Source organism: Bubalus bubalis, chromosome 6, assembly GCF_019923935.1.
Source record: "Bubalus bubalis isolate 160015118507 breed Murrah chromosome 6, NDDB_SH_1, whole genome shotgun sequence".
NCBI lineage: Eukaryota > Metazoa > Chordata > Mammalia > Artiodactyla > Bovidae > Bubalus > Bubalus bubalis.
In genome coordinates, this window is record NC_059162.1 from 17,302,656 (window position 1) to 17,320,502 (window position 17,847).

At 47.2% G+C, this 17,847-nt stretch overlaps 1 protein-coding gene across 1 annotated transcript; it reads right to left on the bottom strand.

Moving 5' to 3' along the window:
- Positions 1-10,605: 10,605 nt before the first annotated feature.
- On the bottom strand, positions 10,606-12,586 carry PRR9 (proline rich 9). Its single transcript, XM_025287357.3, has 2 exons — positions 12,433-12,586; positions 10,606-11,751 (listed from the first exon to the last, which is right to left on the bottom strand). Exon 2 carries the CDS (start codon positions 11,729-11,731, stop codon positions 11,381-11,383), a length of 351 nt encoding a protein of 116 aa, XP_025143142.2. The 5' UTR covers positions 11,732-11,751; positions 12,433-12,586; the 3' UTR covers positions 10,606-11,380.
- Between the last annotated feature and the right edge of the window lie 5,261 nt (positions 12,587-17,847).

A 17,847-nucleotide genomic window follows, 5' to 3' on the forward strand; every position in this document is an offset into this window, starting at 1 on the left:
TTGCTGGGGTGTGTGACCACAGATAGGCCCCCATTCTGGGCAGCTTGGCACCATCCTTGGTTCTTGACCACTGCTCCATCTTTGATACAAAAATTCTTGCATTTAAAATTGGGTCAGATTTAAAATATGGGTGATGGTGTTGATGATAGACTTATTAAACTGCAGTGATATAAGGCTAAAGTGTCAGAATCAATGTTTAAACCAGAGACTGGGCTCGAACACAGTGGAATATCTAATACATGGATGGGAAAACATTAGCCATATTTTGGACAGGGATCTTTAAATGTGAAAAGAAGTTATACAGTTTTTTTTCATTTATTTTTTTATACCATATCTTCTAATGACCAAAATTTGGAAAGTGTGAAGATAAAGGTGTGTGAGATGAGTCTTCTCAAAATTTGTAGGGACATGAGCACGTGGGGGTCTTCTGAGGCCAGGGACTTTGCCTTTCTCCTCAAACTGGGTGTGGCCTGAAGGCCAAACTATGTGTCTCCAATCTTTAGGGAGGGTCCAGAGGGAAGGGCTGGGGGGTTGTCCCCAAGATTCAGCTCAGTTCAGTTTAGTTGCTCAGTCGTGTCTGATTCTTTGTGACCCCATGGACTGCAGCACATCAGGCTTCCCTGTCTATCACCAACTCCTGGAGCCTGCTCAAACTCATGTCTATTGAGTCGGTGATGCCATCAAACCATCTCATTCTCTGTCATCCCCTTCTCCTCCCACCTTCAGTCCTTCATAACTGGCATGCAGCGTTCATACAAGTGCCAAGTCCACCCCTGGAAGCCCTTCAATCTTTCCCAGCATCAAGGTCTTTTCCAGTGAGTCAGTTCTTTGAATCAGGTGCCCCAAGTATTGGAGCTTCCGCTTCAGCATTAGTCCTTCCAATGAATATTCAGGACTGATTTCCTTTAGGATTGACTGGTTGGATCTTGTTGCAGTCCAAGGGACTCTCAAGAGTCTTCTCCAACACCACAGTTCAAAAGCATTAAATCTTTTGAGCTGATTCTTAAGACCTCAGCTTTCTTTCTAGTCCAACTCTCACATCCATACATGACTACTGAAAAAACCATAGCTTTGACTAGATGGACCTTTGTTGGCAAAGTAATGTCTCTGCTTTTTAATATGCTGTCTAGGTTGGTCACTGTTTCCATTGTTTCCCTATCTATTTGCCATGAAGTGATGGGACTGGATGCCATGATCTTAGTTTTCTGAATGTTGAGTTTTAAGGAAGATTTTTCACCCTCCTCTTTCACTTTCATCAAGAGGCTCCTCAGTTCCTCTTCGCTTTCTGCCATAAGGGTAGTGTCATCTGCATATCTGAGGTTATTGATATTTCTCCCGCCAAGCTTGATTCCAACTTGTGCTTCATCCAGCCCAGCATTTTTCATGATTTATTCTGCATATAAGTTAAATAAGCAGGGTGACAATATACAGCCTTGACATATTCCTTTCCCGATTTGGAATCAGTCCGTTGTTCCATGGCTGGTTCTAACTGTTCCTTCCTGATCTCCATATAGATGTTTCAGGAGGCAGGTAACGTGATCTAGTATTCCCATCTCTTGAAGAATTTTCTATAGTTTGTTGTGATCCACACAGTCGAAAGCTTTGGCATAGTCAACTAAGCAGAAATAGATGCTTTTCTGGAATGCTTTTTCTATGATCCAATAGATGTTGGCAATTTGATCTCTGGTTCCTCTGCCTTTCCTAAATCCAGCTTGAACATCTGGAAGTTCTTGGTTCATGTACTGTTGAAGCCTCACTTGGAGAATTTTGAGCATTAGTTTGCTAGCGTGTGAGATGAGTGCAATTGTGCAGTAGTCCCCAAGATTAGCTGTGTCCTATCTTCAGATTGGGGTCCTTGACCATCAATGCTGGATCATCAGATGGGATATTTCTCCAACACCAGCTGAAATCTAGGGCCACTCAGGCCTCAGGTGAAGGACCTGTGATGGACACAAATGCAGAGATCCATTTTCCAACTGCAGAACTATCACTTTTCTTCTGCCTCTGTGGCCAACAGGGCCTGTGCTTTATCCAAAAGGCAAAGGGAGTGGACATGGTCCCAGCACCCAGAGTCATCTGCACTGGCTCAGGATTGGAGGGCCTGTGTGTGTGTGTATTTTGTATGTATGCACATGTGTGCATATATGTTGCATATATGTTGTGTGGTGTGTGTTGTGGAGGGCATATGTGTGTGTGTGTGTGTGTGTGTGTGATATGGTGTGAGGGGTACAGCGTGCAACCTCTGAGTTCGTGAAGCTCTGGAGGGTAAGGAGGAGGAGCCCCCTATTCTAGGAGGACATGCTAGAGGCAAAGAGGAGGGTGGGAGCTGGGTGGACTCTGCGGTGCAGTCCCACATGGAGTCTGATCGTGGCCTGAAGCATGAATGCCATTTGGACCTGCTTCAGCTTCTGCGGTGTGAAAGGCCCAGGCGGGGCTGCCTCCATAACTGGCGTGCAGCGTTCATACAAGTGCCAAGTCCACCCCTGGAAGCCCTATAAATGGCAACCCAGGCTTCAATGTTGGCTTGTCCCTGGTTTGGGCAAGCAGATGCCCAGCTTCTGCCCAGTGACTTGCCCACACATGACACCTGCAGCCAGACGTCCTTCATTAAGGTCTCTGTTGTCCCAGGGGAGTTCTGGTCTGGGGCTTTCTCTGAACTGCAAACCAATGCAGTCAAGTCCAGAGGCCCTACATTTGGCACCACTGTGCCGGGCTCCATTCTGACCTCTGGGACGCAGGGAAGAAAACAATAGGCCCTGCTCTCTGGGTGCACAGCCTGATAGGGGAGACAGGCATGCCAAGAAATGCACTGCATCCAGTTGGGTCACCTCCAAGGGACGGCATGTGTGTGAACTGGCGAACCGGGATCCCAGCGTGGGTGAGAAGGGCTCAGGGTGTCAGGAGAAGCAGTTGCACAGAGGATATGACACTAGGCTGAGCTGTGAAGGCGTTTGCCTGGCAGACAAGTAGAGAAAAGACCAACCCAGCAGAGGGAAGAACATACGCACAGTCTAGTATTTTCACAAATATCTCATTTGATTACGAGGGTAGCTGTCTGGAAGTATGGGTGAATGATTGACATTTCAATTTTACAGATGTAGACTGAAGCTGGGAGATTTGCCCAAGGTCATGCAGCTACTGAGTAAACCAAGGCTCCATTATACAAAAATTTCCAGAGAGCATGCTGGTCCACTGAGGCTGCATAAAACCATCCACTGGGGCCAGAAAAAAAATATTTTTCTTTTTCCCCATATTTATCTCATCCTTTAAATAGTCTACATTTTGTGTTTGTTTTCTAACTTGTATGATGTTAAGATGATAGTACATATTGATTGCTTATAAATGATATGTATGTATTACATGATGAATTCAAATAAGATGAACAGACTTTTCATTAAAGTATACATCTGAAAAAATGTAAATATCATGAGTGCACAGTTCAGTGAATCTTCACAAACTAAATACACCAAGGTAAGCAGCTGCCAGATCAAGAAAATGAATATTCTCTTCTGCTCCCTTCCATGTATTATCATGCTGCCCCCAACTCCTGTAACCTCTGTCCTGGTCTCTGCAACCCAGATTTGCTTTGCCAATTCTTGTATGTTATCTGAATGACATAAAAGGACATTGTCAGAATTGTCAATATTTAAGTTTTTCATCTCTGTAAAGCCAATTTTACATGGTTCACCTTAATATTTTGTGTGTGTTTCCTTTCCTGCTCACTTAATTTATATTTGTGAGAATTAGCTATGTTGAGGTGTGTAGCTGCGCATCATTCGAACACATCACTGTATCCTATCATGTGATTATTGTTTATATTCATTGGTGGGCATTTTGTTTATATTCAAAATTTGTATTCATCGATGGGCATTTTGGAAGTTTCTGATATCTGGCTATTATGAATCATACTAGCGTGAACATTTTAATATTTGAGTTTTAGTGACCATATGCAGAGAATATGTCTAGGAGAGGAGCTGCTCAGTCACTGGCTCTCCAGACATTTGGCTTCAGTAAACTGGAGTCAAAGAGCTTTCTGAACTGGTTGCACTGGTGTGCGCTCTCACAGCCTCTCATCTCTGCACATTCTGTCTTTTTAATTTTAGCCCTTCCAGTGGGTGTGCTCTTGAGGTTTTAATTTGTATTTCTCTGATGAATAATGAGGTGAACATGCCTTTTTCATGTATGCATTGGTTATTATGGGCAAATATTTTGTAGTGCAATGAAGAGAGGTAGTGCAACATAAAGAGGTTCGAGACCGGAAGAGTGGGATATTTTCTCTGAGAACCTGGACTGCCTTTTCCTCAGGCTGCTGCAGGGGAGGAAGTGCCCATCTTCGGGTGCTGTGGCGGGGAGAGGGAGCAGGCATAGACCACGAGGGAACACAAGGGCTTGTCCTCCTCCTCGCACACCAGGGTCGGTGCTGGGTGTGAGAAACTTGTTCTGTAGCCGGTTCTCTCCCTTGATGTGGTGTGTTCGCCATCCTGGGGACGGGGCAGATGTCTTCAGTGATTGGCTGCTGACCAAGGCTGTTTTCCCTACCTTCAGAGCAACCTGTTAAGAATTTGAGTATAAGTTAAAAGACTAATAAAGCATTGAGTCCAAACGTCTATAACCTTCTGGGCCAGCCATTGGCCTCTTCTTGCATACTTTCAGTGATGGCGAACTCACTATGGCATGGGCAGTCGTTTTCATTACTGGGACATTTTATTCCTGAAATGAACAGAAATCTGCCTTCCTGTACCCTGAATTCACCCATGCTCTTTCCTCTGGGATCACATTTGAAAGTCTGAAGACAGCCATCCTGTGTCCCCTAAGACTTCTCATCTTTGTGTGAAATGCTCCTATTTCTCACTCAGGGCTCCTGTGACAAGAGGCCTTACCCTTCTGCTCACATTCACTTGGATGGACTAAAATTTGGTCAGTGTTCACCTTCAACCGCAGTGTCCAGAGGAGACTCCAGAGGCTACCCAGCTTCCTTGCAGATGCTGCTCTGTCTGTGCTAACACTCATTCCCATCCTCCACACAGCTGGCTCCTTCAGATCATTCACATTGCCATTCACACCTCACCTGCTAAGGCAGGCTTTTCCAGACGACCTGGCTAAAAAGACCTCCTCAACAGATATTGTCTCCTCACCCTATTTTGTTTTCTATATTTTCTTATTTATACATTTGCTTAGTTGCCTTTTGTCTGTCTTCTTCCATTCACGTAAGCTCTGGGAAGCAGAACCTCTAATTCATCACTGTATATCCAGTGCTTGGAACAGTACTGGCCCATACAAGGTCCTCAGAAAATTTTTTTAAAGGAAAAGAAGTGGTGGGGTTCAAATTTAAATCCCTGCAATCTGAGTCCTGAGCTTATGTTCTGAACCGTTATGCACTTTAACCCCATACATTATTTAACTTTTGTCTTGCACATTTAGCCTTCCTCCCATCTCTGTGCTCTTGACTCTGCTCAGCAGACTGGCTGGCTGGGCCCCAGCGTGAGCAGCCATCTCTGACTCAGGCGCAGTGCCTACATGGCCAGTAGATGGTGCTGTTGGGAAGAGAAAGGGACTTCTAAAGGAGGGCCAGGTGTTATGAGACTGCTGGAGAGGAAGAGAGATGGGGAACTTCAGGTTAGATGGCCCTGCCAGCCTGCCTGCCTTTACTTCTAGCCATTTTCAGGTGTGAGGTCAGTGTCTGTGGGAGAGAAGGAAGAGGAGTGGGCAAGTCCAGACCTGTTTTCCATTGACTGAGATGTCCTGGGGTAATGACGGTAGTGGGGATGGAGTGGGAAGATATGGGATACCCCCTAACTGTACTACTTCTCTGAGCCAGGACCTGCCAGTTTGTGTTTATCCAGGCCTGGCCTGGGCACCTGCCTGTTGGAGTAGTGTCCCCTATCCAACACATACACACACCCAGTGGGGCCAGAGAGAGTGTGGGCAGGCAGTAGACAATAAGTCTGGGCTTGCAGTTTTTCTGGGAGGTTTTCCTATTCCCAGCTTGGTCTGCGAACTTCTCCAACACGGGGAGTCCTATCTGCTCTGCATCTACACTCCTGTATCGTTAGACAGTGTGTCTTGTACATGCAGGTACCTGGTTAGGGTGATCAGCTTGTCTTGGTTCCTGGGGGCCTTTCCTAATGTTAACATCAAAGTCCTGCATCTTGGCAACCTCCTCAGTTCCAGGACAGCCAGGATGATTTTGGTCACCCTAACAATAAAAGAAGCCTCCTTCATCTTTGCCTCAAAGGACATGGTGGTTGGATGACTCTGACAGTGCCTAAGACCTCTGTGTGGTTGGTCCAGTGAAGAGAGGCAAAGAACACAGCTAGGCTCATGGGCCATCATCCGGGGCTCTCACACTGACAGGAGATAGAGGCCAGTCACATGCCAGGCAGCTGCAAGGGGCCACAGAGCCCTAGGGACCAGTGTGGGAGCATGGCGCCCAGGCTGAAGTGTTGCAGAAGTCTCTCTGTACATTTAGGAAGTAGACTTGACATCATGGAAGGCTTCCTGGAGGAGGTGAGCTTGAAATGCATAGGTTTATAGACACAAGCCGTGGGGGAATCCTGGGTTGGAGAGAGGCAGATACGAGTGGAAAGAAGGCTTCGATGGTTGTTAGGTGCACGTATGCCTGGAGCAGATGCACCATGCTGGCCTGGGAGAGAAAGAAGCTCCAGAAAGCCAAGTAGTAAGGAATAAAGGGAAGAGAGGTGTGCTAAACCCTGGCTGGGGAGACTGGATTTGGAAGGCAGTGAGGAATTACTGTGAGGTGCCACTCAGGGCTGAAGTGCTTGGGCCCCAATCCATATTTTAAAAGTCCTAAATTTGGGGGAGCCACCTCCTATCACTTACCTGTTCTCCTTTCCTTTTGCTTCAAGCTGTGGCCCACACTCTGCTGTTCCCCAGAAGTTTGGGTTCCCAAAGGGCCTCTGGGGGTGTATTAGAGGCCAGAGTAATTTCCTCTGTCTCCTGACCTCAGGGTCAGATCTCCTGAGTCTCCCTGTCCCCTTAGGCTCCTCTGCCCGCTGATCCCCACTCTGCCCAGGACAGTTAGATGAGTGAGGTGAGTCTCAGCACTGGACAGGTGGAAGGAAGCATGGTTCTCACGGCAGTTATCACTCCCTAGTTGCACACCTCCAATCTGTGGAAGCATGGCAAGTCCAAAGGCAGCTCCTCTTGCCAGCAAGCAGATCTCATTATATGAGAGCTGGGTAAAGCATCTGCCTACAATGTGGGACACCCGGGTTCAATCTCTGGGTTGGGAAGATCTCCTGGAGAAGGAAATGGCAACCCACTCCAGTATTCTTGCCTGAAAAATCCCATAGATGGAGGAGCCTAGTAGGCTACAGTCCATGGGATTGCAAAGAGTCGGACACGACTGAGCGACTTCACTTTCACAGTGGCAGAAAGTAACTAAATAACTAAACTGAACCCAAATTTGTAATTTCTGTCCATTGGTTCCAACTCCATCCTTTGTAACCTCATAGAAATCCATTTCCTTCCTCACAAAGTCACTTAAAATACTTGAGCACCACTATCCTGCTCCTTTGGGAGCAGTGGTGCTCTGGACTAAATAGATTTCAATATTCACTGAAGTGAGAGTATTCAGGTTGCTGCTCCGTCACGCGTCCCCCTCCCTCCTGCACAGGGTGGTTCTCCACAAACAGTTACCCGAGGGCTGGGTGAACCCCACCACCTCCTGTGTGCTCCTGACACTTTGCAGCTTCTTCTCTTGGTACCCGGAGCCCATGGGGCCACACGTGCCACATACTGAGTTAACTGAGTCAAAAATTAAAACCAAATCAAGTTGGGGGAAAATGTAAAAGATTATTAATTGTACAGAAGAGCAGTTTGTAGAACTGGAAAGGCTTCAAGCTGAAAATGGCAAGACTCTGAGAAAATGAGGGTTACAGCTCAGTTTCTAAAGTGAGGAAGTACATTCCTGTTTATCACGCCTGGCCACCAGAAGCCTGCAGGGGTAACAGTGCTATGTGGAATTACTCTCTTTGGGTAACAGTGCCACCCAAAACTACTCTTCTGTAGCCGATTGGCTGGGAAACTGTGAGATCATGCTGACAGGAGGAAGGCTTAAGTTTGCTAATGATCAGAAGTCAACACTTTGGGGGAATCAGGGTAGTTTTAGTTCTGGTTATGTGGCTGTGGGTGTTTGGTGGAGGGGAATATTAAAACGATGGCACTCAGGGACTTCTGTGGCTGTCTAGTGGTTTGGACTTCACCTGCCAATGCAGGGGGTGTGGGTTCAATCCCTGGTAGGAGAGATAAGATCCCACATGTCTCATGGCCAAAAAATGCAGCCAAGAAGCAGTATCGTAACAAATTCAGTAAGGACTTAACAAAAACAAAAAGCCTATGGCATTCATGTTTGGTTTTCTTTAACAATTGTCAACTAGGACTTGTAGCATCTGGCAATCTCCCTGGGGATCCCCTCCCCCCACCCCTTTCTGAAAGGCTTCACCTCAGATGCAAACAGCTGGGGAAGTGTGGTTGCTGTGGGGCTTGGTCCTGGCTGTCTCCATGGCCTGGGTTGTGTCACTGGGGCCTCAGCCCGCATCGCAGCAGCGCAGGGAGGGCTGGGCAGAGTTCTATGAGCAGGAGCCTGGTGTGGCGGTTCCCATGACAGAGCTTGATGAGGGCCTGCTGGCTCCCTGATGTCTGCTCCCCTATCTGCGATCTGCAGGTTTGCCTCCCCCATCTGCTGAGGCCTCCCCTGTAATCAGCGGGTTGTCCTCTCTCTGATATTGCTGGACTCTCCCTGCTCATCCGCCTCATGCTTCCACTCAGCACCTGAGCATCTGATCTTGGACTTGATTCTGTACACACTTTTAGTGCCAGAGATCAAAGACATTCCCTGGGCTTGAGCCAGGTTAGAGGAATGTCCCTGAGCCTCCTCAGCCCAGTCAGAAGCTTCACTACTGGCAAGGCTCTCCTTGCAAGCTGGGGCCCTGGGGAAAGTGTTGCAGAAAGTGTTTGTCTCTCCATAGTGTCAAGCGTGTCTGACTCTTTGCGACTGGACGGACTGTAGCCTGTCAAGCTCCTCTGCCCGCGGGATTTCCCAGGCGAGAATACTGAAGTGGGTTGCTATTGTCTGCTCCAGGGGATCTTCCTGACACAGGGATTGAACTTGTGTCCCCTGTGTCTCCTGCACTGCAGGTGGATTCTTTATCTGCTGAGCCATCTGGGCACTGTGGAGCAGCTGGCTTATTCCACAGTTGGAAAATGGAAGAGAAAACTTAGTCCAAGCAGGCAAAGAGGCAAGAGAATGGATTCAGACCTCTGGAGATGTTCAGGGGCTTGATAGGTGCGGGAGGTTTTGTAACGTTTCCCTTGGCACGTGTGCCTCGTGGAAAGACAGCTCTCTAGCCCTATGTGGGGGTGCCTCCTGCTTGGATCTTCAGCACTTGGTAGGTGATCGTGAGCAAATGATAGGCGGATGAGTGAATGAATGAGAATAACACAGCTTCTGGAAATCTCGTCTGTGTGCCGTGCACACTTTCCTCATGCAAGTAAGAGTCTGTTCTGAAGTCAAGAAGAACTCTGGTTAGAATGCTGACTTCACCACTTGCTAGCTTTGTGAAGCCAGACTGGTTCCTTAACAAAGGGGCAATATACTCCACCTGCTGTCAGGATTCCTGTAGAGCATGTGTGTAGATTGCAGGTCCTGGCACTTGCCACCTGTAGACTCAGTGAGTGTCTGAGGGCTCCATGTTGCCACTTGAAATCTCCCTCGGGTCACCCTCCAGTTCTTTCTCACCTTAGAAAAATCTCAGACTGAGACCTTCGGTGATCCCAGCTGCTGGAAGGCCCCAGTTCAGCCAAACAGCTGAGGCCTCAGGTTTCACACAGCCTATAGGGAGGGGCTGGCCAGGCTGTCCATGGGGGCATAGCCATTCAGGCTGAGGAGGAGGGGGTCCCTGAGGATGAAGGAGGAGTCCCTTTAGCCCTCAGGAGCCTGGCCCTTGACTCAAGTCTCAGGGCCCAGGTCAGACCTCCAGGCACAGCTGAGAAGCCACCATTGATTCTCGCCTATAAGTCTGGAGTCTCCTCAGCCCTTTGGTGCAAACCCAGAGCTCACAGCCTTGTGTTTCCTCCACAACTGGGAGCAGTAACAGGGTGCCGGGAGGTGAACCAGCCTGCCTGGCTTTTCTGAAATCTGGCCAGATCGTAGGGCACACAATTCTGGCCCTCAAGTTTGTGTTCATCTTAGAAGCACACCTGGGTTTTCCTTCAGAGAGGGATGCTACGCTTGTGGGTATCATGTCTCTTCCATTGAAAGCCCCTCCTCCCATATTAGTCCTTTCTTCTGGAAAGCAAGGGTCAGAGAGGAAAGATGCTGTTGTGGAAAGAATCCTGGACCTGAAGTGTTGAAGTCCCAGTCCCAGCTGGATTTTCTCAGGCATGAAATATGGGCACAGGTGGACCTATGATATGTTGTCGATGGGAGTGGGATGGTCTGGGTACCCCTTAAGGAGGCCTCTTTCAGCATGGCTGTTCTGTACATCTTGGAGGGCTGTTTTTTATTCCTGTTTGAGATTTGTCAAAAAAGGAGAAAATAATCATCACAAGAACAGCAGGAATGAGCACACATCAAGTCAGGCATGTTTTACAATCAGCTTTATTCTGCATTTTACCTTCACCAGGGAGAAGAAGGCAAAGAATCTGGAGGACAGCAGCCTACACCACACAGTCACAAATCCATCTCTTAAGAGTGTACATGGCAGAAATTAAGGGCCTAGAGCAGGTCAACAATGAGGCACAAAGATCAATCACCAGGACCCCAAACATCTAATCACATCTTTCCTTATTCGCTATTTGGAATCAACCATTTACATTTCATTTAGTTTCATTTTTTAAAACAAAGCCAACATTCCAACATCTAATCACTTTCTGTCATTGTTTTGGGATATAGATACAAAATTACCCCATTTTTTAGTTTTGCAACACCACCAATGTCTTCTCCTCACTTCTGGTGGTGATGGTGGTGATTGGTGCAAAGTCCATCAAAATTCAGTTTGTTTTGAGACTCAAGTGAGAGGTTGACATTCTGAAAGATGAATGGAGGCATCCTTGGCTGTTACACACCCAGGGTAGGGTGAATTTTTGCCCCAAGGGAGCTGAGCTGGGCTTCTGTGGTCTTCCTTGATAACCACACCATTCTGACAGCTAAGATCTTCTAATAGATTGTTGACAACCATATGTATTCACAGAGGTTGAGGAAATACGGAGAGAACTGTCTTCAGAGACACAGACCAAGTCCTGAGGAAGCCAGGAGGCGAGAGCAGGGTGCACACAGAGGTACCCATAAGAGAAGGTCACCATGGTGTGGGCTGGGGTTGGGATCATCTTCTGGACCCCCACATAGCCTTACGAGCACCTACTTCCCCTTGCCAGGGGGTAAGCACGTCTCCTGGATTTTCTGTGGGCAAACCTCCACACATTTTGTCTGAGATAACTCCTGGCAGGGCTCCGTGCACTGAGATGGACATTGGTCTGGACATAGAGGGAGACATGGGTCTTGGCTTTGTTGTGGGCAGTTGTCTTGGTTTAATGCCTGACACTGAGGAACACACACCTCTTGAACTTTCGTTGTGCACTTCTCTTGGCAGGGGTCCTGGCATGGGGGCAGGCACACCTCCTCAGCCTTTGCCTGGCACTGCTCTTGGGTATTTTGAAGACACGGAGGAGGCACACATGGCTGTTTGCACTGCTGCTCATTGAAGGACATCCTAGGGTGATTGGCAGGACCTGAAACAAACATAAGCTTTGAAAATATATGCATTAACCATAAAAGGCTGAAAATGAAAGTCTGAGAGAGGGGAATGGGGAGTAAATGATTATTAACCCTAAGAATTCATTTCTTACTGATTTTTATTCCTTTCTCTTTCTATCCCTACTTCAGCTCTTTCTGATGCCCATCTTCTAGTTGAGGATATTCTCATAGCTTTTGTAAATATCTATAGACCCCAACCCCCAAACTCCAGTCCTGTTGTAGATCTTTCTTTCTATTCTATTTGACTAATCCTTTTGAAATTGAGTTGCAAGAGACTAGGTCGAATACACAGAATGGTTTGAGAAGCCCGAGAAATGGTGTGGTGTGTGCATGCTCAGTTGTGTCTGACTCTTTGTGACCCCTATGGACTGTAGCCCACCAGGATCCTCTGTCCATAGGATTCACCAGGCAAAGAATACTGGAGTGGGTTGCCAATTCATCCTCCAGTGGATCTTCCCCACCCAGGGACTGAACCCATGATTCCTGCATCTCCTACATTGGCAGGCAGATTCTTCAATGAGCCACCTGGGAAGCCCTAAGAAGTGGCAAATCACTTCAAAAAATCAATAGAAAGTACAGTCCAGTGGAGGAAGAGAATAGTAGTCTCCCAGAGACAGAACCGAAAGGGAGAGAGAGGGCACAGATGTCCCACTTACCTGATCTTCTACAAGCCTCTACAAAGGATGTGGATGGAGGAGCCCAGTCTGGTAGGGACTTTTATACAGAGCTTGGTCCAGCCTCCTGCAAGACTGGCCACGTGGGCTGAGATCTTAATTGTGGAGTCACCATGACGAGCTTCGTCTGAAATTGCCCATGGTTTGAGTCATTGCTTGGGATGCCTGTTAATCAGCCTCTCTTTTGGCCTCTGGGTCCTCACCAGACCTCAGCAGGGAGAGGCTCCCATCAGATCTCTCTCATTAGAGGCAGCCGCAAAAGAATGTTCATAAAACGTTATCTCAGCCTCAGAACTAGGACTGGGTCCCTTGTCTGCCCAAACTGGTTCAGGATGTGGTGAGATAAGATCCGCCTTGCTCATCTCATCTTCAGCCATGTAAGAACTCATGCCTAAAGTCTGAAGTCTGTCTGGGTCAAGGGACATATGGACCCTTTCAGTCATTTCTACTAGATCCTTCTTCAAAGTCACACTCCTTTGGACACGAGGAAGATAGGGCCCAAACAGACAGACAACCTACGGCCTCCTGCAGAGAGTGATTTTTTGAAAGGAGATCTGGAGGGCAATTGGAGTCATTTGTCACTCTTGGGTTGTAAAGTAGGGTGGAAGGGAAGAAAAAAAAGGGAGAAGGCAGATAATCTTCATCTTCTCAACCTTGATTTATGACACTTCTAAGAGTGGAGTTAGCTACTCAGAGTTTTTACAGTGACCAAGAAAACAGGATGGACCAAGGATCTGTCACCTTGCCTTCTGGAAAAACTTTTATTAGAACTCGGGTTAATAAAAGTTAGAGGGATGAAAGGAAAAGTTGCAAAGCAAGCACACCTAGTTTGCTCTACTTTAAGTCTCTGTTTGGGTTGTTACTTCCATCTTGTGTGCCTTCCTTTCCTGGGCCTTTTGAAATCCTAAGCGTTTGTCAAGGCTCCACTCTAGTCCTCTGTCTTCCAAGGAGCCTTTCCTGGTTAAACTAGAAACACTTTTGTCTCTTTCTGAACTCTCACAGTATCTTGTTTGTGTTATTTATATGACATTTACCATTGTTATTGGCTTCCCAGGTGGCACTAGTGGTAAAGAACCCATCTGCCAACTCAGGAGACATAAGCGACTCAGGTTCAATTCTTGGGTTGGGAAGATCCCCTGGAGAAGGAAATGACAACCCACTTCAGTATTCTTGCCTGGAGAATCCCTTGGACAGAGGAACCTGGCAGGCTGAAGCTGAAGCTCCAATACTTTGGCCACCTGATGCAAAAAGCTGACTCATTGGAAAAGACCCTGATGCTGGGAAAGATTGAAGGCAGGAGAAGGGGACAACAAGGGATGAGATGGTTGGATGGCATCACTGACTCAATGGACATAAGTTTGAGCAAACTCTGGGAGATGGTGAAGGACAGGGAAGCCTGCCGCGCTGTAGTTCATGGGGTCGCAAAGGGTTGGACATGACTGAAGTGACTTAGCATGGATTGTTATTTAGGAATTCCAGTTGTTTGTGAACAAGATCTTACTTCTGTCTTGGGTTGTAGGTTATTAGGTGGTGGGGGCTGTACAACTGAGTAAGTGAAAGAGAAATGATTATTGATGGAGTAAACACATTAATTAAAGAAGGAAGAAAGTGAATGGGAGACAAAGGGAGGCAGAGAAGGATTTGGAAAATGGGAAAACATTCATTGTACAAGAAGCCCTTCAATCACAATGTGGTGACTTGTGCTTGTTTGCTAAAGTTGACCAATTTTTAGGGACTGTAAAACTTGAAGAGATAGGTTTAGGTCATTTCCTAAAAGAGGCTAAAATCAGAAAAGCTTCAAAGATTTATATAGTTTTTGGATGCTTGTTCCTGAAAAAGTTTTCAAAAGGTGAACTGGGGGAGACCAGGTGACATTTTGGCCTTTAGGACTGGTACATGGAGAATTGATGTAGCACCAGCCTGGCCCCCTCAATGTCCTGGGGAGGGACAGATGCTGGAGTGGGAGGGGACAGAGGCCAGCCAGGGGAGTGGTGCTGATGTTCCTGTGAGGACATAATCCTCTAGGCTGCAGTGGGCGTGGGGTGCGGGGGACCAGGAGAGGATTTGGAAGACCTATGGGAGTATCTGAAGAGAGAGATCATTTGGGGAATCTGGGAACTGGATGTAGAATGGGGGGCTCTCCTCTTCCTTTGTCTTCTCTCCATTTTTCATCTCCTCCTTCCATTTCTCCTTTCCCTCTTCATCTCCTTTATCTTTTCTGTGGAATACCGTCTAAGACAGGGGTCCGTGGTCTGTGGCCATTAGGAACCAGGCCACACAGCAGGAGGTGAGTGACGGGCTAGCGAAGCTTCATCTGCTGCCTCCCCCATTATTCGCATTATTGCCTGAACCACCCCCCACCTAACCCATCCCCATCCATGGAAAAATTGTCTTCCAAGAACCCGGTCCCTGGTGCCAAAAAGGTTGAGGGCCATTGGTCTAAGAGACAAAGACACTCCCTGGGAGTCCTAGGAAGCCAGGCATTCTCTGTCGTTGAGTTTATTCATTGATTCATTCTTCTTTCAGTCATTTGTGGCCTTGCTTTCAAGCAGCTCACAGTCCTATGGGAAAGATGGACAGAGGTAAGCCCCCACATCCCAGAAGAAGGCCGCTACACTAGCCTTGAGTGGAAGGTTCTAGAAGGCTTCCAGAGGAGGAGATGTCTATGCCATGTTTTACTGGACAGTAGGAATTAACCAGGCAAGGAGGGTGGGTAGGGACCTTCTAGGGAGCTTGGAGGAAGGCATCTTCATTAGGAGCCTTTTGAGAGGAGAGGCTGAGGCTGATGCAGGAAAGGGATGGGTGAGAGATTAGGGGAGGAGGCCTGCTTGGTTGAGATCTCCAAGTTTTCTACAGCAGGATGCCCCAGAAGACCTTGCTCACGCACAATGATTTTTGTGTCTTTGTCTGAGCTGACAAATAGATGTGCAGAACAATGGAGAAACTTCTCATGGAGGAGGGTGAAGGCACTTAGGAGGAGCGCAGATTTCAACTCCTTGAAAAGGACCGACTCTGAGCCGATCACATTGAAGTGGGTCCAGTGCAATCACAAGGGTACTTCAGTGCAAGCAGGCAGAAGAGTCAGTGTCAGAGTGATGTGATATGAGAAAGATTTGGCCTCTGCAGGTTGTGTAGATGCTGAAGGAGACCCTGGCCCAGGAATGTGGACAGCCTCTAGATCTGAGATTCTCCCCTAGAGCTTCTAGAAAGACATGTAGAGCTGCTGGCATTTTGATTTTAGCCCAGAGAGACCTATGTCAGACTTATGACTTCCAGAACTGGATGATAATAAATTTCTGATGTTTTAAGCCACTAAAGTTGTGTTGACTTATTATAGCAGTAACAGAAAATTAGCATGCCTTCCCAGTGTCTGAGGCTCTTGGAGACTCTGGGGAGGGAAGTCTCAAGTGAAGAACTAAATTCCCAGTTTAATACTCCTTTATTTAAGCGTATCAGACAAAGACTTGCTTTCAATAATGCATGGAGAAAGAATGGACTCGGGATCCCATTGACTTAGGGTCAATGACATACAGTGTGTGTAATATTGGATAAGCTATTTAGCTTCTTAGAGCCTCAGTTTCCTTTTGTTGAAAAGGGATAATACTGTTTCACAGATTTCTTGTAACAAATAAATTAGAAAACATAGGTACCAACACTTAGGGCCATCAAGCTACTTACAGAATTGTAGAGCAATCTGAATCTGTCCAGGACTCACCTCCTCCATGAAGCCTTCTTGACTTGCCCCAGTCCTCCTTGTCCTATTTCCTTTCCGAGTCCCCCCAGCACCTGGTCTTTGACTTGTACTTTTCTATGCATTGAGGTGCAGTAGACGGACTTCTGCACAGAGACTCCAGAGACCTGGCTCTGTCCCCAACAAGATGTGTGACTTCAGGCAAGTCCCTGGCCCTTTCTGGCTTCATGTTCATCATATTTAAAATAGAAAGTTAGATTAGAAATCAGTCGAGTCCATTCCAATTCTGACATTCGGTGATACCATACATGTGATCATGAGTGGTTAGCCGCATAGCTACATGACTTTGAATTGTGCATGTGTGTTGCGGGCTCTTCCTCCTCGACTGGGTTACAATCCACCCACAGGAAGGCCCAGTGTTCTATCTTGTGCAAGTGGCAGTGATCTAGCCAGGTGGCTGGGCGACCTTAGGTGACCTGTCTTTTCCTTGGTACAGAGATGGAGTATTTGGAGTCTGAACCCTCAAAAATCAGCCTTAGTGGCCCAGTATTTGGATCAGACAATCTCCCCAAAGGTGTCCCAGCCCACATCTTAAGATATGGTGACTAAGTAGTTTCTCTAATCATCCCTAGCCCTCCAGCGAGACTGGGGACAGTCTGATTCAATGCCACCTGAGATTGAAGATTTTAGATTTCTGTAACTGTCATTATTGGGAGCAAGGGTGTAATTAAACAGGGTCAGCAGAAGAGAGTCAGGTGTGTGCAGGACATTGCTTTTTCCCCTTTCCCATCAAATAACTACCTCCTTTGTTCATATCGTAAAAGTTCCCAGACTCCTCTGAATCACTCAGCTGATCCCATCAGCCTATCATAAGACAGTGGCTCTGATAAAGCTGAATGTATCTCGTCCCGTTTCCTGGGGAGCACGTGCTTCTGGAGAGCTTAAGGAGCTTGTGGATTCCTGGAGCCGAGTCCACCTCTCTTCTCACTTCCTTCCCTCCTGTGTCACCACACAGGGAGTCTGACTCAGAGGTCATGGGAGGGGCTCTGGATCACAGGCCATGGGCCCAGAGGGGATATGAGGGGCCACTGGATTCCACCTGCTTGTTTTAGCCAAGCATGTGCTTTAAACAGGAGACAAGGAATCATTTATTGGCTGCATTTTTTTAAGATGAGGAAACTGAGGTGCAAAATTATGTGTGGCCTTGTTCGAGGTTATATAGTGAGCTCGTGTCTGGGCTAGGGACCTGTCCATGTAAAAACATTTAGGAAACTACTGTATTGGGGATTCTTTATAACTTTAAGGAGGTGACAAAGACACAGACCAGTCAGTAGTTCTTAACAGTTTGGGAGTGATGAAGCCATTCCCAGGTGGCTCAATGGTAAAGAATCCTCCTGCCAGTGCAGGAGACATGGGAGACTCAGGGTCCATCCCTGGGTCAGGAAGATCCCCTGGAAAAGGAAACAGCAACCCATGCCAGTATTCTTGCCTGGAGAATTCTATGGACAGAGAATCCCATGGACTGGTGGGGTACAGTCCATGGGTCACAAAGAGTCAGACATGACTGAACGACTGAGCACTCACTCATGCATGAAGATGTATCTATATATACAAACCTTCACTTTCAGAGGGTTCATGACCCCTGGGTTAAAGACCACTAGCAGAAAATGGGGGAAATAGTGTTCCCAAGTTGTTTGGGCTTGATG